This window comes from Typopeltis vanoorti, chromosome 11 (genome assembly GCF_054136105.1).
Source record: "Typopeltis vanoorti isolate ZY-2024b chromosome 11, IOZ_Tvanoo_1.0, whole genome shotgun sequence".
Taxonomy (NCBI): domain Eukaryota; kingdom Metazoa; phylum Arthropoda; class Arachnida; order Uropygi; family Thelyphonidae; genus Typopeltis; species Typopeltis vanoorti.
The window spans coordinates 98,033,557-98,058,878 of record NC_143559.1 but is presented as its reverse complement, the minus strand read 5'-3'; the positions used below and the strand labels follow the sequence as shown (position 1 = coordinate 98,058,878).

The following is a 25,322-nucleotide window of genomic DNA, read 5'->3' as shown; positions in this document are numbered from 1 at the left end:
ATAAATTTGATTTGATTGCTTCAACATAGCAAGCACGTCACCTTATTAAATATGTATTCCAAATAGTGTTGTTCAATATAAGAGTGAATATAAATCAGACTCTGCTGAAGTGATGAATTTTATCTCAGTTAGCTTAAAAATTGTTGAATAGTGAATTTGTAGTAGTGTTTTATTACCTGCAATTTTTTGTTTTATGAATTGCAGATCATTTGGTGGTTTTAATTGTGTGATGAAGATTAAACACTCAGCAAAATATCAGTCTAAGTGTAGCAACTGGTGCTGTTAAAGAAGCTAGATAATAACATCGGAGGTAATGAAAACCTGCAACATTTAGTGCTTCAATGTTAGCAAGACAGTGAAATAGAATTTTGAAAAATATAGCATCCTTTTTCTTTAGGTTATTAAGATGTCAATATGATGATTTTCAGTTATCTAAAGGCTCAAGTTATCATCATCATCATGCTTTCAAGGTATGCTAGGCCATCATGCTAGGCCTAAATCCTTATCAAGGATTTAGGCCTAGCATGGCCTCTTCCGGCCTTAGAAATCATCGTTGAATCATTTAAGAGGACGTCCTGGTTTTCATTGAACGTGTTCCATCCATTTATGTTTATATTTTTTAATTTTTTCTATTACTGGTTCTTGGTTTAATTCTGGAGTGCTTAAGGGTCAAAGCTGTATAACTGAGAGGAGACCTCCACATGGCCTTTAAAGGAATGCGGAGAACCGACCAGGGCTTCTGACCTTATGTCCAATCCTCACCTTCTCGTGGTGCACCCTGTTGGGTATCTACTTGGATACTGAGCGGACGAGGATGGGCTGGCAATTTGGGATTTAGCCGACCAAATTGTATTCTTATTGGTTAAACCAAAATATAGAATGATGGTACAACATGACAAAATTTCATGCCGGCTGGGGCGTCGCCCGGTTAAACAAGGCCCCCGTTGTTTTCGCCAGGGAACCAGGGCGAACAGCGAAAAGTCAGCTATTGGAACAAATATGAAAACACACCCCCAGCTCAACATCACCAGATTAAAGATCAGTACTATCAACGTAAGAAGCCTGAATGGCAAAGAAATGGAGCTAGCTGAGAAATTAGATAAGTACCAGATCGACATAATAGGGGTGACTGAAACAAAAAAGACCAAAACTGGTGAGATCTTTCTGAGCAATAAATACAAAATGTTATATTCAGGCAATGACAATCAAGGAAAAGAAGGTGTAGCCATAGTATTCAACACAAAATACGAGGCTAATCTTCTTGAATGGCAGTCAGTCTCAAGTAGAGTAATGTGGGCAAATATGAGAATGGGGAACTGGACAATGAGACTTATTTGTGCCTATGGTCCCACAGAAGGTTCTACTAAGGTAGAAGTGGAGGAATTTTTTGAGGCTTTAGAAAAAGCAACTGACACAAAAAAAAATGAAAAGTTGGTCCTTGTTGGGGATCTAAATAGCAGAGTAGGAAATGATTGTGAGACATACAAAAATATTTTGGGAAAATTTGGAGAAAAGAGCAAAGCTAATAATAATGGCAAATATCTGTTGGATTTCTGCTCAGGACATGGACTGGTTATTACTAACACCATGTTCCAACATAAAAATGTGCACAAATTCACATGGAGAGAAGAGGCTAGGAATAAGAAAAGTCTCATTGACTATGTTATTGTTGATAGTGATGTTTTCTCCCTGGTGCAGGAAACCAGAACGTACAGAGGATTTGAAATTGGAAGTGATCACTATTTAGTCTTGAGCAGGATAAAATTGAATTTCACATTGAAAAGAATAACATGTAAGAAAGTTTTAAAGCGAATAAAAGTTGAGCAGCTGTCAGATGCGAACTGTAGACTAAAATACACAAAGATTATTGAATAAAAAATGAGAGTTTGAGAACAGGAATCAAACCTTGGAGATTCAGTGGCAAACTCTGAAGAAAACATTGATTGATTCTGCCAGAGAGGCATGTGGTGAGGTTGTTTGTAAGGATAAAAAAATCAGAACTCCCTGGTGGACACAGGAAGTTAAAGAGGCAGTGAAGGAAAAGAAGAAAGCATACCAAAAGTTCCTGGCAAATAAGTCAGCTTTTGCTCTTAGAGAATATAGAGACAAATGCAAGAATGCTAAACACTGTGTAAAACTAGCTAAACAAAAGTCATGGGAGGACTTTGGCAAGAATATAGAAAATAAATATCAAGAAGGTGGCAAAATATTCTGGAGATTGTTGAAGAAGCTTAAGAATGGAGGAAAGAGTGCTGTAAAAGGAGTTAGAGATGATAAAGGTGACATGAAAACGGTTAAAAAAGATATCCTTGAAGTATGGAGTAATTACTTTGAAAAACTGCTAAATGAAACAAGCAGTGATGACAGCACAGTGGTAAAAAACACTGATCAGGCATGCAGTCAGGAATACATATTCATACTTGAAGTAGAAAAAGCCATCCAAGGCTTGAAATGTGGAAAGGCAGCAGGAGTAGATGATATTCGACTAGAAATGCTATACCCATATATAAAAAGGGAAATAAAACTGCATGTGAGAATTACAGAGGTATTTCCCTACTGGGTGTTCCTGGCAAGATCTATGCAAGTATACTTGAGAAATGGTTGAGAAGAATTGTGGAAGAAAAGCTTGGTGAAGAACAAGCTGGATTCAGGCCAAATAGAGGCTGTCAGGATCAGATCTTCACTTTACGACAAATAGTCAAGAAAGCATGGGAATATAACAAAGATCTGTATTTAAGTTTTGTCGATCTGGAAAAGGCATATGACAAGGTTCCAAGGGAGAAGCTATTCAATACGCTGCAGTTATATTGTGTCAATGGGGCATTATATCAAGCAATACTTAGTCTTTATTTGAGTTGTAAGTCAGCAGTTAGAATTGAAGGAAGTACAGGAAGATGGTTTAATGTTAAATCTGGTGTGAGACAAGGATGTACATTATCCCCTCTGTTATTCATTATCTATATGGATCACATTATGAAGGAAACTGGTATTAAACATGATATCAAAATTGGAGATGTTAATGTCAGCTCTTTGCTTTATGCGGATGATACTTGTAAATAAATCTGCTATAAGTCTACAAGATTCTCTGACTAAATTGAATAACTGTTGTAATAGATATGGTATGAAGGTCAGCAATAAAAAGACAAAGACAATGAAAATAGGCAGAATCATTGAAAATGTCAACTGTGTTGTGAATGGAGAACCTGTGGAACAAGTAAAACATTTCAGCTATTTAGGCACAATTTTTACTGAAGATGGTAAATTAAATATAGAAATAGAATCAGCAAAGCTGGCATGGTGGGAAGTCAATTGAATAAATTCATATGGAATAAGAGAGAAATTAGTCGGAACACTAAATTAGCTGTATACAAGACAGTGTTCAAACCAGTTTTAACTTATGGATCTGAGAGCTTGGTCAGAAGTAAAACACTTTACCAAAGACTAGAGACCACAGATATGAGAGTCCTGAGAAAGATCAGGGGCATGAACAGGTGGCATCAATGGCAATATCATATTAAAAATGAGGATATTAGGAAAGAACTTGACATTGTCAGCTTCCAGGAATGCGTTAGCAGCGCTAATCTCAGGTGGTATGGTCACTTAATCAGAATGGGTGAGGAAAGATTAGCAAAACAAGTGTTCTCTGCCAGGTTTGCTGCAAAATGACCCAGAGGAAGACCAAGATATAGGTGGATTGATACGGTACAAAGTGCCTTTGACGATAGAAATATAAGATCTGATAATGTTGGAGTCTTGACAAGTAACAGACTGATTTGGAGGAAAATTGTAGATAGGATATTAATAATGATGTAATTTTTTTCATGTAGTACTATCATATCCTGTACACCCCTTCAGGGTACATGGGAGGAATTTGATGATGATGGTTTAATTCTTTCATAATATCTTCGTTTCGTTTGTGATCAAATAGGGTATACTTTGCAGTTTTTCTCATAAACTTCATTTCTGCTGTTGTTAATCTTTGTCTTTTTGTTTTATTGTCCAGATTTCGCTTCCATACATTAAGACTGGTAGGGCTAATGTATTGTATACTTTTAGCTTGGTTTGTTTTTGAACTAGGTTTGGTTTAAATATAGAGTTAATCAACCTGTTATTTTTAAATATTTTGCAATTTTTACATTTATATCTTTTTCATTTTCATATGTGATCATACATCCTACGTAGTTAAATGAATTCACATGTTCTAAGATCTTGTTATCTATTACTATTTTAGTTCTTGCTGGATCTTTAAAGGCCATAAGTTTTCGATTTTTCCATTGATATTATCACTGGAAATCTGAATTATCAATGGATATCTCATTTAGATCTAAAATAGCTTTCTGTAAGTTATCTTCAGAATTTGTAATTATTATTTGGTCGTCGGCAAAGAGGGGAGTGTTTAAGTTAACTGTAGGAGAAAGTTTAATTCCTTGATGTAAATTTTTGTTCCATTTTATTATTATTTCATTTAAGTAGATATTAAAAAGAGTTGCTGAGAGGGGACATCCCTGTCGGACCCCTTGGTTTATCTCTCTCGTATGTGATAGCTCGTGATTTAATCTAATTTCTATTTGATTAAAAGGCTAAAGGCTAAAGTTATGCATTAAAAAAAAAGTGCTTATATTTATTATTGCTTAAGAATGGTTGCAGGAAAGCTGTACTTAAATAGCCTGAAATGTTAGAGGAATGTGATTGATATGTATCCAAAAAGGTAAGATTAATGTATACTAGAAGAGAATGTTTAACAAACTTTTCTTGCAAATGAAATAAAATTAATAAATCACAGTTCTGTTACTGAAGTATTATATTTTTGATTAGAAATGAAGGGTATTCAGTATTATTTCATGAGTTTTTTGTTTGTTTGTTTGTTTGTTTTTTGTTTTGTTTTGGACATGTACATTTTGTTGCAAAATTAATGGATACTTGAGAATGTTTCCTCAGCATTTATTTTCACTGACCTCACTATGTTAGCCCACTTTGGACTGTGATTTTAGATGCCATTCTCGTGAATACGCTTTCTGCCAAATGTCAAGAAATTGACTTTAGTATTTGCTTAAGACAAAATAACATGAAAACACAGAGAAAACAGTTAGTAAAGTATTAAACTTTAATGGCCAGATCCTTCTGTTTTTCCTTTATGGCACAAGTATCCTTAAAAAATCATTATTTTGCCTATTTCTATATAATAGTTTCTAACTTTTGTTCTATTATTTCTCTGTAAAGGCAGTCAGTTTGACTTGTAAGGGAAGAGTTTATCATGTTAGTCTCATCCTTAACTGACATTTTATCTCTTCCCAGAAGTGCTTTATAGAGTTGATCAGGACTGTGTGTCATTTTACCTTTCCACTTCTATTTCCTCAAGCCAAGTTGTATTTTCAGTATATCGTGCATTATCTTGTTGATACTCGACTAGATTATTTCCAAAGAACTCTTTCAGCATAGATATGTACATTTTGTCAGCATAATTTTTGATGTTCATTGTTTTGGGCACCATGCAAAGGATCAATGAAAAGCATTCCTACACCATAGCATTACTAATACAGTTAATAGAATTGGGATGATATAGTTTGGTAAATAACATTCTTGGGAGTTGCCAGAACAAAACATTTTCATTTAATTTGAAGAACGTGTATTATGATTTGTCACTCCATAAAGGCTTTCCAGTGGTCGGCTATCTCGCCTATTAATATCTCACCACATAAGTTAAATCTGACTTGTTTGCTTGGTATGATGTTTGAGTTATATTCAACAAAAAATAAAAAAATCCACAGCTGTAAAGATGTGCGCCATGACTCTACATCTATATTATATAAGATTCTGGCACACATCTTTACAGCTGTGGATTATTTTTATATGAACTCCCACTCACAAAAGGTTGTAAACCTTTTGTGAGTGGGAGTTCATATAAAAATAATCTTATAACCTTATAATTAGTATATAAAAATAACCTTATAATTATATATTATAAGGTATTATGGTACTAATTATAAGGTTATTTTTATATATCATAAAAATAATCTTGTAACCTTATAATTAGTATATAAAAATAACCTTATAATTATATATTATAAGGTTTTATGGTACTAATTATAAGGTTATTTTTATATATTCATATAAAAATAATCTTATAATTAGTACCATAAGTGGGCTGAGGACTTTTTTAAATTAATTTTATATATTTTTTGTATTTTTATTTATTTATTATTTTTTTTTTATAGTCTGGAAACCTTGATCTAGAGATCAAACATGGAACCTTTCAACCACTTCGGGACTCCATAAGCAGAGCCGTGGTCTCACAACAGGTGATGAAATTCATGTCACCTAAAGACAGTAACAAACATCCATGCCGAAATCAGGATTCAAACTTGCAGCATTGATTGGAGAATGGATGTGATTAACCAGGCTGACAATGCTCTGAACTTCTAGTAAAGAATTTACTGATTCATAATAAGAGAACTTAAGCCCATTTTCATAAACATTTTCCTGCCTTATTTTTCCTTAGTTTTCTTTTTCGATCATATGTCCATCTTTCAATTTTGCCATCCACAGCTAATCTTGAGTCTAATTTGTGCTGCAGTTGGCTGAACCAACCGATGAATAATATGCTAGCTATGGTCATGTTAATTAATCTCAATGGGAGTTTGTTAATGCTGTTTCATTTTCAGTATTGTACACAACTATAGTCCTTAACTATTTGTTTCTCTTTATACATCTTGCTATACTATTTGTATGATAAAAGATAATAAAGAATTTTGCATCAAGGAGATATCTTTTCTGTTTTTTAATTTTTCATAAAACTTTTTTTTTTATATTTTACTTGTCACTTTATTTCAGTTACTGCATATTCTGGTGTAAATGTAAAATTGAAGATCCGCATTATTTTAGAATTACACATAAATCAGTATGCTTTGTATGATACAAGAACATTGTAATGTCGAGCACTGAATCTTTGTTTGTTAATCACCATTCTCATGACATTCATAAATGAAATTTAATCTATTTATAAGGTAACTATAACATAATCTTATTTTTGTTTTCTTTATCATTATGATCTTTAATCTTAAAATCCGTACTGAGGCACCTTTCCACCTTTCAGTGTATAATATAGATAATTTCCAAAGACAGTAACAAAAATACGACTTCTTATTTCAGATAAATAACATGTTCTCAGTACCACTGAAAATTAATTTATATATAAAACTCTTAAATTATTCATAAATAGTGTTTTTTTTTATATTCATAAAACTGTAAGAAATAAATGCAGCATGGATTTTGCAAATAATTATTTTAATTTTCATGAAATTATAAATGTTGTTCAAATATTTAAGAACTAAAACTTTTGTTTTTCAGATCATTTTTAGGATATTAAGTGGCAAAACAAAATTTATTGTACAGGGTGTTGAGGTAAGAATTGAGAAATTTTTACAGTATGAATAATTTTTCATAAAAGTTAAAATTAGCAGATACAAGGTGTAATAAAATTGTAGAAAATTTATTATGTGTGTATTTATTATATACATAATTCTGAAATTGTCACATGTTAATTTTTCTTTGAATGCACATCTACCATACTCACTGAATTTAAAAAATAGCAGAGATGCAACTAATACTCTTGAAATATTCAAAAACTGCATATGAAGATAATGCTTGTTTAAAAAAAAAAAAACTTTTTGAGCGTATGCATTTTTTATAAAATGACAGACATCCATTGATCTAAAAACAAAAGCTCAGTTATCTCAAAGGAAAATATATTTGCCATTGCCAGGGAAGAGGAGAAAGGCAGATTACTCAGGGTGTATGCTGATTTTTTTTTTTTTTTTTTTTTTTTAATTGATAGTTTTGTTCTTACTGGTGAGAGTATAAGTTTACAGGAGGATCTGGAAGATTATAAATGTTGGCAGAAGGAAACTGTAGTTGTGGCATTTGTCGAATTTGGTTTTGCATAAACCTTCACATTTTACATTTGGTGTTTGCTATTTGAGAAATTTGGACAAAATACATATTCTGATGTGTTTCCAACCATCCTGTTCTAGACTTGGACCCTGACTTTCCTATTTGTAAAATTGAAATCATTATTAAAAGAGAGACAATTTGATAACATGGATGCCATAAAATTAGCAGCATAGCCGAAGAGTTTTTCCAAAGAAGATTTTTAGGTTTTAAAAAGTGGAGGCAGTGGTGCATTATTTTGAACGAGATAAGTTCAAGTAATAAAAAATTTTTACCAGTAAAGATTGCATTGGTAAAAAAGGTTAATGCTTTATGATCACTAGTATATCACATTCATGTAATTTGACTATTTTATTAATCTAATAAACAAGTTATATGACATGTTATATTGATCAATACATGGCCTTTATTTTTTAAGTCATAAGTCAGTTATTTATTTTATTTATTCATATGGCATGAATAACAAAACATGCAGTACAATACACTGTCACTTTAAAAACATATAAAAGTAAAAGTCATTTTAAAAACCAATAAAATTGAAAGGTTACATCCATATTGGTCAAATAGTTCATAGCTTCGGGTGTAGCACTTAAAAAGTCCAATTTGTCTCCTGAATATGCTCTGAGTTTGAGTTTGTCTTTGAGCTCCACAATCACAATGTGGGGATGGTCGTTTGCCCCATTTAAAAAGCATGTCCGCACATACACCATGACCAGTTCATATTCTATTAAGCTGAGTCCAGCATTTTCGTGGGAGGTGTGAGCCAGCATCAAAACTTTCTTGTAATTCTTTGAGAGAAAATTTTGTGATGTCATCTGTCTGGCTCTCCCACTGTTCTTGCCACTTTTGCTTCAGGTCAAAGTTAGATTGTAGTAGTAGTTGGGCTAATTGTAGTGGTGGATGCCTTGATCTCAATCATCGTATACTTAAGTCTGGAAGATCTAAATGTATTGGTAGGCCTGTGTTCTCCAAGATTTTCTTATACTCCTGTAAGATAGCCTTAGTCCTGCACAGATTTGGTGGAACAATGTTGCTAAGAGCTGGAAGCCAGTGTGTGTGGGCATTGATTTAATTGTGCCAGAAATCAGTCTCATTGTATTATTTAGTTGGCTATCAACAAGTTTAACATGTGTGCTATTTAGCCACACTGGTGAGCAATATTCGGCAAGAGAAAACTAGACCAAGAGCTGTAATCCGCAGATTTTCAGCTGTTGCTCCCCATGTCATGCCTATTGGTTTTTGTATTATGTGGTTATGGGTTCTTATCTTAGCAGAAACGTTTGTTAGGTGTTGCTTGTAAGAGAGTGTGCAGTCCAGTCTCATGCCCAAGTACTTAGGAAACTTATTATGTCGTAGTAAACATCCTTCAAAGAAGATATGTAAAGTGACATCTGCCATGTGATTATTAAGGTGAGAGCTTGATACTTCTGTTTTGTCTGGATTGAGCTGGAGTCTCCATTTTTTGTAGTATTCACCTATTGTTTTCAGATCTTTTGTAAGGACGTCTTCAGCCTGACTCATGTTTGTGTCGAATGGCAATTATAGTGTCATCAGCATAACAGAACTTGCGTGAGATGGTAGCAGGCAAGTCATATGTGTATAGGTTATAAAGTAAGGGTGCCAATACTGACTCTTGTGGAAGACCATTATTAAGTTTTTGTTGTTGTGACATTTTATTTCCTAATATCACTTGAAAGAAACGTTCAGTGAGCATTGAGGAAATTAAGTGTGCAGTCCATTTACATGGGACAATACTAAGAAATTTGTATATAAGACCTTCACGCCATACTGTATCATAGGCTACTGTTAGGTCCAAGAAGACAGCTGATGTTTTTTCTTGCTTCTGAAATCCAGCATCTATGTATGATGTTAAAGTTAGCATTTGATCACAGCAAGCACGTTTTTCTCTAAAACCAGCTTTCAATCGGGACATGCTGCATAATTGGTATGGACAATCTGTTGTACAGAAGGCATTCTAACATTTTATAGTTGCAACTCAATAAAGCAATAGGTCTGTAACTTTTTGCCTCCTGGGGTGATTTTCCAGGTTTAAGAATAGCAACTATTTTTGACTTCTTAAACCGGCAAGGTAGTCGGCCAGTCAATAATATATCAGAAAAGAATTCACAGAGCCATTTTATAGTATTGACCCGCTATTAATCAGATATTCAGGATGGACACTGTCGAAGCCTGGGGCCTTGCCTCCTTTGATATCTTTTATGACGGCTTTTACTTCATCTATAGTGAAGATTGAGGCATATTGTGAGAAAGCAGGGGCATTTGTTTTTAAGCTCTAAGTTCTTTCTTGGTATGTTCACGGTTCCTAGGTGCCCTTGACATATTAACAATTTGATTAGCTATTTTCTCAGGGGAGAGATAATTGTGCTTTTTCTTTTAGGTAGATTAGTTGTGGATAGTTGTTGAAGATTTCAAGCTTTTCTACTTGATCGTTTGAAGTCAAGGTTTTCAACCGTATCAATCCATTTTGTTTTTCGAGATGAGTTCAGGCTATGTAGTAATTCAGCTGCTCTTTCAGGATCTTCACTTTTCAGGAACTCTCTGTAGAGATGTTCACTCTCTTCATTCCATCCAGGGACATAATCTTTTCTGTAACCTCTAGGGATATATTTTTTCGCAGTTGATATGATTGCTCCTACAAATCTCTTGTACTCCGCAACTCTAGCAGGTATCCAACGAACACATTTATCCAATTCATTCACAAAATTTCTCCACTTTGTTTTTTAAAATTCCAATGTGGTTGTGGAAAGGATCTTGCTATAGGTAGTGCCATACCAACTTCCAGTAACACCAGTCGATGTTGACTGTGTGGGAAGTTAGAAAGTACATATCGTCTTGCTGGTAATGGTTGCCCTTCTGTGTTTATTGAAACAAAACATGTCCGGATTACACTCTGTTTGCCATACTGATGATCTAATGGTGTTTCTATCCTTGGCATCAAATACAAGGTGTATATTATTTATTTCTGCCCATTGAATGAGGGTAGTACTGCAGTCATTGTTATTACGGTACTTCCATTCTTCATGATGGCTATTAAAATCACCAATCCATACTGTTGGATGTTGATAAGTAGGTATGACATCTATAGACCATGATGTTAAAGTAGGCTTATAGACATTGACTATTGTTATGTTGTGAATTTTCACACTCACAAGATGAGTATCGTTATCACATCTTGTCAGAACAGAAGCATTTTCTATATCATCCTTGATATATGTTGCAATGCCATAATTCCGGTGGTATGTAGCACCAATCAGAGTGTAACCAGTTATTTTTCCTCTTCTATTAAGGTCATCTTCATTTTCAGCATGCGTTTCTTAAAGAAGCACAATGTCAATGTTATTTTCTTGTAGTATTTTGCAGAGATAGTCACATTTTGCTCTGTTAATTCCCTCGATATTCAGTTGACACTTCTTAAGGCTAAATCCCAGTTTTTTTGTCAGCATCATCAATAAAATTAGAAAAATCAATATTGTTTGCCTGCATGCCTTAGCCAGGAGAACTAAGTGTTAGACTGGCTGCCAAATTGCTCTAGCTTAATTAGCGTTACCCAGAGTGCACCACAGGTAACATGGTGCACCCTAGGTCATAAGTCAGTATTTAGAATTGATGGAAGCACAAGAAGATAGTGTGTACTTTGCCTTACATCAAACTATGTCCAACGTTATTCATCATCTGTATGGATCACATTATGAAGAGAAATGGCATTAAACTTGATATGAAAATTGGAGATATTGATCTCAGATCTTTACTTTATGTAGATGATGTTATATTCTTAAATAATCTAGTACAAGACTTCACAATTCCTTGACTAAATTTAATAGCTACTGTAACAGATTTTCTTGAAAATCAACAAAGCTATGCAAACATTCAAAACATCAGTTGTACCCTGAATTATGAGCTAAAGAACGAGTAAAACATTTCAGAATTTAGGCACAATTTTTAGTGATGTTTTACTTTATGCAGATGATGTTATATTCTGCAATAAATCCGGTACAAGATTGCACTATTCCTTAACTAAATTGAATAACGCTGTAACAAATTTGGCATAAAAATGGCAATAAAAAGACAAAGACTGAAAATAGCAGGAACATTGAAAACATCAGCTGTAATCTAAATGGAGAACCTATAGAACAAGTAAAATAGTTCAGTTATTTAGGCACAATTCTTAGTGAACATAGCAAATTAAATGTGGAAATAGACAACAGAATAAGTAAAACTGGTATCATGAGGAGTTCAACTGAATCACTTTATATGTAATAAGAGAGAAATTAGTCAAAACACTAACTGTATACAAGATAGTGTTCACACCAGTTTTGACTTATTGATTTGAGATCTGAGTTAGAAGTAAAACAGTTGATCAATGACTGGATACCAGAGTATGAAAGTTCTGAGGAAAAAATTGGGGGGGGGGGGGGGTTAAACAAAAGGCAGAATCTTATTAAAAAGTGAGACTCCATAGCTCAGGTTTTATAGATGAAGCCCTTTAGTCACAAAGACTTGGGTTCTATTCCCATCCATGACATGAGGACCTTTATCTGGTCTCTTTCGACAAAAGGTGAGTTAGCCAATCTCATACAGAGGTAGGAGATTTTTTTCACCCAGAAACTCTGGTTTTTCATCCCCCAGAACAGGCAAAACTGGCCCTGTGAACACACATGGATTACAGTCAAGAATACTTAAGATAGTCCCTCTAGCCATAGGCCTGCTATGCCAGTCCCAAGCCCGAATAAAAAAATATGGAGGGGATTGAGATGGTGTCATACCTCCCCTTAAAAGCGGCTCACAGCTGTTGTATCATCATACAAAATAAAAAAATAAAAATAAAGTAAAAAGTAAAGATATTAGGAAGGAACTTGACATTGTTATCATTCATTTGTGAGCAGGGTTGATCTCAGGCAGTATGGTCATTTAAACAGAATGGGAGAGGTAAGGTTAGAAAAAACAGGTTTTTGATGTATGTCATCATCAAATTCCTGCCATGTACCCTCAAGGGGTGTACAGAATACGATAGTGCTACATGAAAAATTTACATCATTACTAACTTCCTATCTACAATTTTCCTCCAAATCAGTCTGTTACTTATCAAGACTCCAACATTATCAGATCTTATATTTCTATCGTCTAAGGCACTTTGTACCGTATCAATCCACCTATATTTTGTCTTCCTCTGGATCGTTTTCCTGACAACCTGGCAGATCTTTTGCTAATCTTTCCTCTCCCATTCTGTTTAAGTGACCATACCACCTGAGATTAGCTCTGCTAACGCATTCCTGGATGCTGGCAATGTCCAAGTTCTTTCCTAATATCCTCGTTTTTAATATGATATTGCCATTGATGCCATCTGTTCATGCCCCTGATCTTTCTCAGGACTCTCATATCTGCAGTCTCTAGTCTTCGGTCAAGTGTTTTATTTCTGACCCAGCTCTTAGCTCCATAAGTTAAAACTGGTTTGAACACCGTGTTGTATACAGCTAATTTAGTGTTCCAACTAGTTTCTCTTTAATTCCATATGAAGTTATTCAATTGACTTCCTACCATACCAGCTTTGTTGATTCTGTTGTCTATTTCCATATTTAATTTACCATCTACACTAAAAATCATGCCTAAGTAGCTGAAATGTTCCACAGGTTTTCCATTCACAACACAGTTGACATTTTCAATGCTTCTGCCTATTTTCATTGTTTTTATCTTGTTATTGCTGACCTTCATACCATGTCAAGATCTCAAAATAAAGACAAGAGGAAGACCTGTGTGGATTGATGCATTTTGAATTACCCTAGATGACGCTAATATAATATCTTTCACTATTGTAGTCCTGATAGATATCAGACTAATTTGGAGAAAAATTGTTGATACAAAGTTATGACAATGTATACTCTCATGTAATGATATCATAGCAATCTGTACATTCCTTGAGGGTACATATCAGGAATTTGATGGTGATAAATGATATAATAAAGTAATTAATATCATCTGCATAACCTTGTTGCTTCTGTACGAAAGTGTTAATTAAAAGTGTTGCCTTCAGTTGAAAATCACTTATAAAAATGTTTCTTGCATTTTAGATGAAAATTGCTACCATCAAAACTGGAAAGGGGACAGTAGTAGTAGTAAGTACAGATGCACAAAGCAGGCAGCATTCATTAAATCAAAAGCTGTATAACTGAGAGGAGACCTCCGCACAGCCTTTAAAGGAATGCAGAGAACCGACCAGGGCTTCTGACTTAATGTTCAATCCTCACCTTCTCGTGGTGCACCCTGTTGGGTATCTACCTGGATACTGAACAAACGAGGATGAGCTGGCCATTTGGGATTTAGCCGACCAAATTGTATTCTTATTGGCTTAAACCAATATACCAAATGATGGTACAACATGACAAAATTTCATGCCGGCTGGGGCGTCGCCCGGTTAAATAAGGCCCCCGTTGTTTTCGCCAGGGAACCAGGGTGAACAGCGAAAAGTCAGCTAGTGGAACAAATCTGAAAGCACACCCCAACTCAACATCACCAGAGTTAAAGATCAGTACTATCAACATAAGAAGCCTGAATGGCAAAGAAATGGAGCTAGCTGAGGAATTAGATAAGTACCAGATCGACATAATAGGGGTGACGGAAACAAAAAAGACAAAAACTGGTGAAATCTTTCTGAGCAATAAATACGAAATGTTATATTCAGGCAATGACAATCGAGGAAAAGGAGTAGCCATAGTATTCAACACAAAATATGAGGCTCATCTTCTTGAATGGCAGGCAGTGTCAAGTAGAGTGATTTGAGCAAATATCAGAATGGGGAACTGGATAATGAGACTTATTTGTGCCTATGGTCCCACAGAAGGTTCTACTAAGGTAGAAGTGGAGGAATGTTTTGAGGCTCTAGAGAAAGCTACTGACACAATGAAAAAGGAAAAGTTGGTCCTTGTTGGGGATCTAAATAGCAGAGTAGGAAGTGATTGTCAGACATACAAAAATGTTTTGGGAAAATTTGGAGAAAAGAGCAAAGCTAATAATAATGGCAAATACCTGTTGGATTTTTGCTCAGGACATGGACTGGTTATTACTAACACCATGTTCCAACATAAAAATGTGCACAAATTCATGTGGAGAGAAGAGGCAAGGAATAAGAAAAGTCTCATTGACTATGTTATTGTTGATAGTGATATTTTCTCCCTGGTGCAGGACACTAGACTGTACAGAGGATTTGAAATTGGAAGTGATCACTATTTAGTCTTGAGTAGGATAAAATTGAATTTCATATTGAAAAGAATATCATGTAAGAAAGTTTTAAAGCGAATAAAAGTTGAGCAGCTCTCAGATGTGAACTGTAGGCTAAAATACATAAAGATTATTGAAGAAAAAATGAAAAAGTTTGAGAACAAGAACCAAACCTTGGAGATTCAGTGGCAAACCTTGAAGAAAATACTGATTGATTCAGCCAGAGAGGCATGTGGTGAGGTTGTCTCCAAGGATAGAAAAATCAGAACTCGCTGGTGGACACAGGAAGTTAAAGAGGCAGTGAAGGAAAAGAAGAAAGCATATCAAAAGTTCCTGGCAAATAAGTCAGCTTGTGCTATTAGAGAATACAGAGACAAATGTAAGAAAAAAGATAAATACTGTGTAAAACTAGCTAAACAAAAGTCATGGGAGAACTTTAGCAAGAACATAGAAAATAAATATCAAGGTGGTAAGATATTCTGGAGGTTGTTGAAGAAGCTTAGAAATTGAGGAAAGAGTGCTGTAAAAGGAGTTAGAGATCATAAAGGTGACATGAAAATGGGAGAAAAAGATATATTTTTAAGTAAGGAGTAATTACTTCAAAAAATTGCTAAATGAAACAAGCAGTGATAGCACAGTGGTAAAAAACACTCAACAGAAACGGTTGAGAAGAATTGTGGAAGAAAAGCTTGGTGAAGAACAAGCTGGATTCAGGCCAAATAGAGGCTGTCAGGATCAGATCTTCACTTTACGACAATTAGTTGAGAAAGCATGGGAATATAACAAAGATCTGTATTTAAGTTTTGTCGATCTGGAAAAGGCATACGACAAAGTGCCAAGAGAGAAGCTATTCAATACACTACAGTTATATGGTGTCAGTAGGGCATTATATCAAGCAATACTTAGTCTTTATTTGAGTTGCAGGTCAGCAGTTAGAATTGAAGGAAGTACAGGAAGATGGTTTAATGTTAAATCTGGTGTGAGATAAGAATGTACATTAACCCCCTTTGTTCATTAATCTATATGGATCACATTATGAAGGAAAGTGGTATTAAACATGATATCGAAATTGGAGATGTTAATGTGAGCTCTTTGCTTTATGTGGACAATGTTATGCTTCTAAATAAATCCTCTACAAGTTTGCAAGATTCCCTGACTAAATTGAATAACTGTTGTACTAGATATGGTATGAAGGTCAGCGATAAAAAGACAATGAAAATAGGTAGAATCGTTGAAAATGTCAACTGTGTTTTGAATGGGGAACCTGTGGAACAAGTAAAACATTTCAGCTACTTAGGCACGATTTTTAGTGAAGATGGTAAATTAAATATGAAAATAGACAACAGAATCAACAAAGCTGGTATTGTAGGAATGATTGATTAAATTCATATGGAATAAGAGAGAAATTAGTCGGAACACTAAATTAGCTGTATGCAAACAAGACAGTGTTCAAACCGGTTTTAACTTATGTATCTGAGAGCTGGGTCAGAAGTAAAACACTTAACCAAAGACTAGAGAGTGCAGATATGAGAGTCCTGAGAAAGATTATAGGTGTGAACAGATGGTATCAATGGCAATATCATATTAAAAATGAGGATATTAGGAAAGAACTTGACATTGTCAGCATTCAGGAATGCATTAGCAGAGCTAATCTCCGGTGGTATGGTCACTTGAACCGAATGGGCGAGGAAAGATTAGCAAAACAAGTGTTCTCTGCCAGGTTGGCAGGAAAACAACCCAGAGGAAGACCAAGATATAGGTGGATTGATACGGCACAAAGTGCCTTAGACGATCAAAATATAAGATCTGGTAATGATGTTGGAGTCTTGACAATTAACAGTCTGATTTGGAGGAAAATTGTAGATAAGAAGTTAGTAATGAGGTAAATTTTTCATGAAGTACTATCATATCCTGTACACCCCCTTGAGGGTACATGTCAGGAATTTGATGATGATGATGATGATGATGATATATTTGAAAGCTTGAAAGAAACTACAGTATGTATTATTATTATTATTACTGTATGGGCATTCCCCCCTGTGGAGTCCAAAGACTCATCGCAGGAGACCCAAACTATCCACACAATAATCTATCATACATATCTTTGTATGTATTAGGAAGGAACTTGACATTGTTATCATTCATTTGTGAGCAGAGCTGATCTCAGGCAGTATGGTCATTTAAACTGAACGGGAGAAGTATGGTTAACAAAATAGGTGTTTGATGTATGTCAGGATGCATATATATATATATATAATCATCCAGATGTGATTTGCTTCCTTAGTCTTAAGTAAAAGGCTGGTTATATTCCACTAATTCGAGCCCTACCCAAAGGCCTATGAATTGTGGAAATACTTTCTGAATATGAATGCTGTGCCAAAAAAAAATGGCCTTTTGTAGCCGCCCGATTTTTAATCCATCCAACTCGAGTGCTTCTAGATGTTTTTTCAGTGTTTTAGGGAATGCTGCCTAAAGCACCTATTATTATGGGAACAACTTTCGTTTTCTTTTGCCAGATTCATTCAACTTCAACTTGCAACTCGTGATACTTTGTAATTTTTTCAGTTTCTTTATCGTCAATCCGACTATCTCCTGGTACTGATATTTCGATAAACTGAACACCTTGTTTTCACTTTTTTCAACCACTTATATATCGGGTGTATTACTTTCCAAGCTTTTGTCAGTCTGGATTTTGAAATTACAGAGTATTTTAGCTTTTTCTTTTCAATCGCTTTCTGGTGAACTTTATGCATCCAGTAGTCTTTAGATACTTTAAACCCATACTTTTTACCTAAGTGCCAGTGAATTATCTTAACTTGACATTGTTATGTTATCATGCCTTTTATGGTACTCAATTTGTGCGATTTTGCTGCACCCACTTATAATGTGGTCTACCATTTTTTCCTTTTCTTTGCACAATCTACATTTACTGTCTTCTTGAATTTTTTGTATTTTTGCCTTCATAACATTGGTTTTAATGGCCTGTTCTTGTGCTGCAAAAATTACCAATTCTGTTTCTTTCTTTCATGCTCCATTTCTCAACCATTGCCAGGTCAAGTTGCTGTCAACACTGTCCTCTATGCTGTGAAGGTATTTTCCATGCAATGCCTTATTTTTCCATCTTTCGATTCTCACTTTTACTTGGTTGTCTCCATGGGTTTAAATATACCCTTTTCCTTACTTCAGTTAGAAATTTTTCCGTTGTTTGCTACAGATAATCATTCATATTGCGTTTTTCTTCTTCAATAACTTGCATTACTTGTAATAATCCTCTGCCTCCTTTTTTGTGTGATAGATAGAGCCTATCGATGTCACTGTGAGGATTGAGGGCATGATGGATTGTTAATTTTTGAGTGTTTCTGTCTATATTCTCCACCTCTAGCTGGGTCCATTCAACAATGCCTGCTGAATATCTCAGAACAGGTATGGCCCAGGTGTTAATTGCTTTTATCAAATTTCCAGCATTAAGCATTGACTTAAGGAGTTTCCTTAGTCGCGTATATATTCTGCTCTAGTTTTTTCTTTGATCTTATTGTGCAGAATTTCTGATGCTTCTAAAATTCTCAAATATTTGTAGCTATCTTCGAATTTTATTGCCTTGATTTTTCAGTATTGAGCAGCTCGATTTCGTTCAGATCTTTAAACTTTCCTCTTGTTATTCAGCAATTGCGCATTTGTTTAAGCCAAAATCCATTGATATATCTTGACTGAATATGTGCACAGTTTTAAGCAATGATCTGAGTTCATTCTCTGATTTTGGGCACAATTTCAGATTGTCCATGTATAAAAGGTGAGATATCTTTGCACTTTTTTGTGCAGTTTGATAACTGTGAGCAGTTTTATTTAAAATTCTAGTTAAGGGGATCAGTGACAAGATAAACAATAGAGGAGATAATGAGTCTCCTTGAAAGATACCCCTTTTTTATGTCTACCTCTCCAATTTCTTCTCTATATTTTCAGAATTCAGAACTATTCAGAACCAATGTTGTTTTCCAATTTTTCATGCTGGATTGCAAAAATTTTTGTACGTTTTCTCTAATACTGAATATTCATTTTAAAATCCAAGTATGAGGCACCAAATCAAACCTTTCTTATAATGTCTCCAAGCCATATGAAGGTTGGTTTTTCTATGTTTGCAATTTTTCAGAATCATTTTATCAATCAGCAATTGGCCTTCTGTGCCTCTTGAATTTTTGCTGCTACGTTTTTGTTCAATTGGAAAAGAGAATTTGCTTTAAGATAGCTGTATATTTTGTCAGCTAGTATGCCTGTGAGTAGCTTAAAAGTTGTTGGTAGGCAGGCAGGTTATTGGTCGGAGACGTTTTCTGGCTTTGAGCCTTTTTCTTTATGATTAAAAACGCTTTCCCCACAGTGAGCCACTCTTCTTTGCTTTGTCCTTCTAAAACATCGTTAAATTAGTTAGCAAGTCTTTCATGTAAGCCTGTCAGATATTTCAACCAGTAACCATGTAATTCATCCTTCCCGGGTGTTGACCAATTTTTTATCCTTTTAGCTTGCTTTTGAACCTTTTCAGTTGGTCCATTTTTCGTTCTTGAGATTCGTTCAATCCACTTTGCCTTGTTATTGTGCCTCTTTAGGTTGTCCCATAGGTTTTGCCAAAATTTAAGTGTATTTTCTTTGTCTGTGGTATTTATATAAATATAAATACAGGAATTAATAAATATAAATACATGTAGGAATGATAATCTTAAAGAAAATATAAATATTTTCTTTAAGATTATCATTCCTGCAGCAATCAATTTTCTTGTAAAATTGATGCTGATTCACTCGAAACATTGAATTTTGCTTATACTGTTCAATGCTTGCACTGTGTCTTCTTATTTTAGCTGCAACTGCAACTATTTTTTGCTTCAGTTCCTCTAATACTTCATCAATAGGTCATGTTCCAATATTATATCTCTTTATGAGGTTATTTCAATTTTCGTATTTTTCAGCTTCTTTTCCTTAAGGTTTTTCAAATTGCTCACATTTGCTCGGAGTTTAAGAATTTTATTCTCCAGTCGATGCTTTCATTTTGGTTCCTGAGCCTTACTGCTTTTGGGTTTTCCAATCTTATATCCTAATTCAGATGTTACGACATAGGCTGTTGAGTACATAACTTGATTTGTTTGTCCGGTAGGGATAGCCCTTGCAGCTTTATTGGTTTCTTGTAGGAGTTCCTTCAGTTTTTGTTGAGGTACTTGTCTCAATACTGAAAGCCTAACTTGTTCCAGGTTGCTGTTCATTTGCTCGATAATTTTTGTTGTGAGTTCTTGTTCCTTCTCTGATTAGCTTCCTTTCAACTATTTGTATATTTTCAGCATTCTGCACGTTGGAATCTGGTTTTGCACCATTCATATTCTCGGTCAGTTCAGGGTCAGTACAGTCTTCTTACAGTATTTTTGGGAGTCCATAAATCCGGGGGGGTGGGGTATGGAGTTAAATGGTTTTAATTTGTTAGTGATTTCCACAGGCCAAGAAGTGACTTTCTTAAGGAGCCTGTGGAGTTTTCTAATTTGTGAGTTGGTGGGATTGTACTCGATAGAAAGGTAAGTAGCCCGATCTAACAATAGACCTTTCAGCTTACCTGTGTAATCCTTTTGGTTTACCAAAAGGATTACACAGGTAAGCTGAATTGAAACCAAAAGGTTTCAATTTTCAAAGATTTACCAAAAGGATTATATATGTAAGCTGAAATTACCAAAAGGATACACAGGTTTCAATTCAGGTAAGCTGAAAGCTCTATTGTTAGATCGGGCTACTTACCTCCCTATCGAGTACAATCCCACCAACTCACAAATTAGAAAACTCCACAGGCTCCTTAAGAAGGTCACTTTCTTGGCCTGTGGAAATCACTATTTAACTATTCAAATTAAAACCATTTAACTCCATAACCCCCCCCCCCCCCCATATTTATGGACTCCCAAAAATACATAAGGAAAATGTGCCATTACGTCATAGTGGATGGTATTGATTCCCCCACATACAAACTAGCTAAACATTTGGCCAAGGCTCTCTCACACTATACTGGCAACACACCTTCACACATAAAAAACTCAGCCCACTTCAAAGCCAGCATAGAAAACCTTACACTCAAACACACTGACATAATGGTCAGTTTTGATGTCTCCTCCTTATTTACAAATGTCCCACTCAAAGAATCCTTAGAGCTAATGCAAGCTAAATTTCCTCCCGATATTACAGCCCTATTTCAGTTCACAATGAACTCAGGCTATTTTGTTTGGCAAGGAAAATTCTACAAACAAATAGAGGGGACAGCCATGGGTTCTCCACTCTCCCCACCCTTGGCCAATTTTTATATGGAAACTTTTGAAGAGAAAGCCTTAAACTCTGCCCCACAAAAACCAACCATTTGGCTTCGCTATGTCGATGATGTGTTTGCTATTTGGCCACATGGCTCCAATGCACTCCTCTCCTTCCTAACACACTTAATCAAATTCACTTTGGAAAAAGAAAAAAAACAACTGCCTTCCTTTCTTAGACACACTAGTCACTCGCTAGCCTGATGGAACCTTGGTTTTCTCAGTCTATAGAAAACTCACCCATACAGGCAGATACATTCACCAGCAATCCCACCACCGCTCCTCGCAACAATATGGAGTCATTAAGACACTACACAACAGGGCTAAACTTATCTGTTCAAATGACAATGCCCTAACCACAGAACTAAACCACATTCTCAACACTTTCTCAGCCAATGGCTACCCCACCCCACCCCCCAAAAAAAATCCAAAATATATTGAAACCAGTAAACCACAACCCCACACCCCCCACCCTCACAACAAGGATTACTCTAAATCCATCACCATACCCTATATCCGAGGAACCTCTGAAAAAATTACAAAAATCCTAAAAAAACATGACTTAACTTCATGTTACAGACCATATAAAAAATTGGCATCCCTTATCTGCTCTACTAAAGACCATCCTCCTCCCCTAGACCTACCTGGTGTATACCAGGTCCCTTGCAGCTGTAAGCTGTCTTACTTTGGCCAAACAGGCAGGACAGCCAATATCAGAATCTCAGAACACAAGGACTACATCCAGTTTCACCAATACAGCCACTCTGGTCTTGCTGACCACGTACTGGATACCTGCCAGAGAATACGGTGGAAGAAAGCCATGATAATACACCATAGTAAATACAAATATGAAAGGCTTTTCATGGAATCAGCTTCAGCCCTAAGAAACAATCCAAACCTCAACAAATTTGGATGCATGAGACTGCCTCAAATTTGGGAAACCTACATCAGAAGACCTTCAGCCCAATCGCCCAAGAATACCAACATTGCCTTCTAGGGGGCACCATTAGGACTTTAGGAGAAAGAATAACTTCCTGCTTCTTCCTCAGTTACTGTTTGTTGTGCCTGCGTGCATGTGTCTTGTTCTTAAGTTTCTTGAAAATGGCAACGTGACGTTGCCAAAATATTGAAGTATATTAAAATTTATTTTAATGTATATCCTAGTTGACATTGTAATTTCCTTAAATCATTCAGTAAAAAATATAAAAAATATATATATATATATTCTTGTATATATATTCTGTACATCCCTTGAGGATACATATCAGGAATTTGATGGCAATAAATGATATAATAGAGTGATTAATATCATCATTAATTCATGTAAATTAGCATGCATATATATGTGTGTGTGTGCACGTGTACTAATTTACTATATTGCATGTATATTTTTTAATAACAACATGCACAGGAAAAGTTACAAAATCTGTAACTGTCAACAGCAATGTGTAGACAGGTGATCTGGAGGTTGTATCTTTAGTAGATTATATTGGCTGTTTCTTAAGAGTATCCCAAATATAGGTTGGTATAGTAAGGAGAAAAAGAAGCTTAGTGTTTTAGTAATCATGTCTAGGGAATTAGCCAATGGTCAAAAAAGGTATTACAAATGTGAATTCAGCAGTATTAAGGGAAGTTGCGATTGATGCAGATATTTTTAGTTCTCTTTTCATAAATGTTTCATTTATGCTGTATTTTAATGAGTGTTTTTAAATGAGTGTACCTGAATGTGTGCCGAGTGGTTATGTGCTCCGCAACCATATGCCTGGGAAAGGAGTGCCCTGCGTTCAATTCCTGTCGCTGACGTGAGGAACTTAGGATCTTTCACAGACATAGCCAAGTTAGCCGGTCTTGGGTGTGGACTGCAGAGTTTTCCCTCCCACAAGCAAGCAAACTGGCCCCTTCAACACACACTTCTACAGACATAGAATCCCTCCAGGAATAAGGAGTAATCAACCTATTCCGTAGGACTTCCGAATGCCTAGACCATAAAAGGTGTAGGTCTACATGCAGTGGTGAGTTATGGGAATTTTAACAAAAGGCTCGCATCGTCGAGCAAAAAAAAAAAAGCAGTATTTCACACAAAAACTTTTATTAATACAGCTTGTGTACAAATGCCAATGAAAAAGTATGAGGGAACAATCAACCTGTAAAGATTATCATTTTTAAACAAATATTTCATGATCTAAACATGAAATATTTGCACACAATCATCTGTGTTAATTTATCTTACATAAGAAAAACATTTTTTAACTATCAAAATACAGGGTGTTCGGGATAAATTTGACATATTTATAATTAATTATATTTTTCCGTAAGTTACATGTATTAACACACACTTCTCTTCATTTAAAAGTTTGGACCCTTCTTCATTCATATACAAGATGTCAGAAAGGATGGATAGCTGGAACCCACCTGAATCATGGAAGAGAATAACTTGTATCATGATGATTCGTGCCCGCCATCAAAATAAGGATATTACGACTGCTGCCCAATGCTCCCTGAATACAGTAAAAACAATCAGGCATGAACTAGAGACTTGCAATGGTGACTACGAGGATGTAGCAAGAAGAAAGATCCCTAGCAGACGATCTGATTGCATTCGTACAGCAGAATTCCTCGCAAATCTGCAGGAACAGGTGTTGAAGAACCCTGGCATTGGAATTCGGGCTTTGTTCGTGGAGTTGCTAACTGTAGTCAAGCCCTGGATAACAAGGGTAGCCAATGGTAGGCCGTATGTATGGCAGCAGGATTCGGCCCCTTGCCACACCTCTGGGAAAAGTCAAAAATGGTTGTCTGAAAATTTCTACGACTTCACCAGTCCAAATGTTTGGCCTCCAAACTCCCCAGACCTTAACCCCATGGATTATTTTGTATGGGGCGCAGTTGAAAAAGACACCAATCGCACTTCCAGTAATACAAAAGCCCAGTTAATGGATAAAATTAAAACAGTTTTTGCGGCCCTTCCCAGGGAGACTGTAGCATCAGCTTGTTCGAGGTTCCGAAGCAGAATTGAAGCTGTGATCGATGCTAATGGTGGTTATTTTGAGTAAATCTTGTTGATAGTATTGTAATTAACTCTGCCTGTAATGTTTTTTTGTCAATTCATTAAATTTAATAGATACAAAGAAGATTTTCTTTTTCCTTACGAAACTGTCAAATTTATCCCGAACACCCTGTATAATAAGAATAACATCTTTTATAATCGCACGTATGCAATAGTTCGCATTTTTTATAAAGAAAATAAATTTGTTTTGTTTGCGATAGAAGTTTTTATGACAATCAATCTAAAACTAATAAATAAATATTATCTAAACACAGTCATATTGAAATACGTTATATTTCTCTTTTGTTTTTATACTTCAAGTGATAATCAACGGTTTTACCATACAATTGGCTACCAGCTGGGAGAAGGATAAAGATAGCGCATGTGCTTATTTTATTTTCAAACTTGGACGCATTCGTTGTAGAAGAGTTGAAACAATAATTCCAAATAATCTATACACTGCCGAATAGACTAATTTTTGTTAGGTTACCGTATGAGTTTGTCGCTTAATATATTTCAAAAAATTATGTTTTTTTTTTTTTTTTTTTTTTTTTTTTTTTTTTTTTTTTTTGAAAAAATAAACCCTTATAGCTCACCACTGTCTACTTATGAATGTAAATCAGAATCAGAACCTGAATATATGGAATATATTTCCTCAACCAGAAAAAGATTATTATCATCATCATCATCATCAAATTCCTGACATATACTCTTAGTGGGTGGTACAGGATCTTATGATAGTACTATATGAAAAGTTACATCATTACTAACTTTGT

General features: G+C 35.3%; 1 protein-coding gene across 1 annotated transcript in view; it reads left to right on the top strand.

Moving 5' to 3' along the window:
• The window catches only part of LOC150101867 (uncharacterized), a 117,667-nt gene that overhangs the window by 38,303 nt on the left and 54,042 nt on the right, over positions 1–25,322 (top strand). The window contains exons 3-4 of the mRNA XM_090399918.1: positions 6,832–6,925; positions 7,326–7,401. Coding sequence (XP_090256044.1) covers positions 6,832–6,925; positions 7,326–7,401 — 170 coding nt within the window. The remainder of the gene's footprint in view (positions 1–6,831; positions 6,926–7,325; positions 7,402–25,322) is intronic.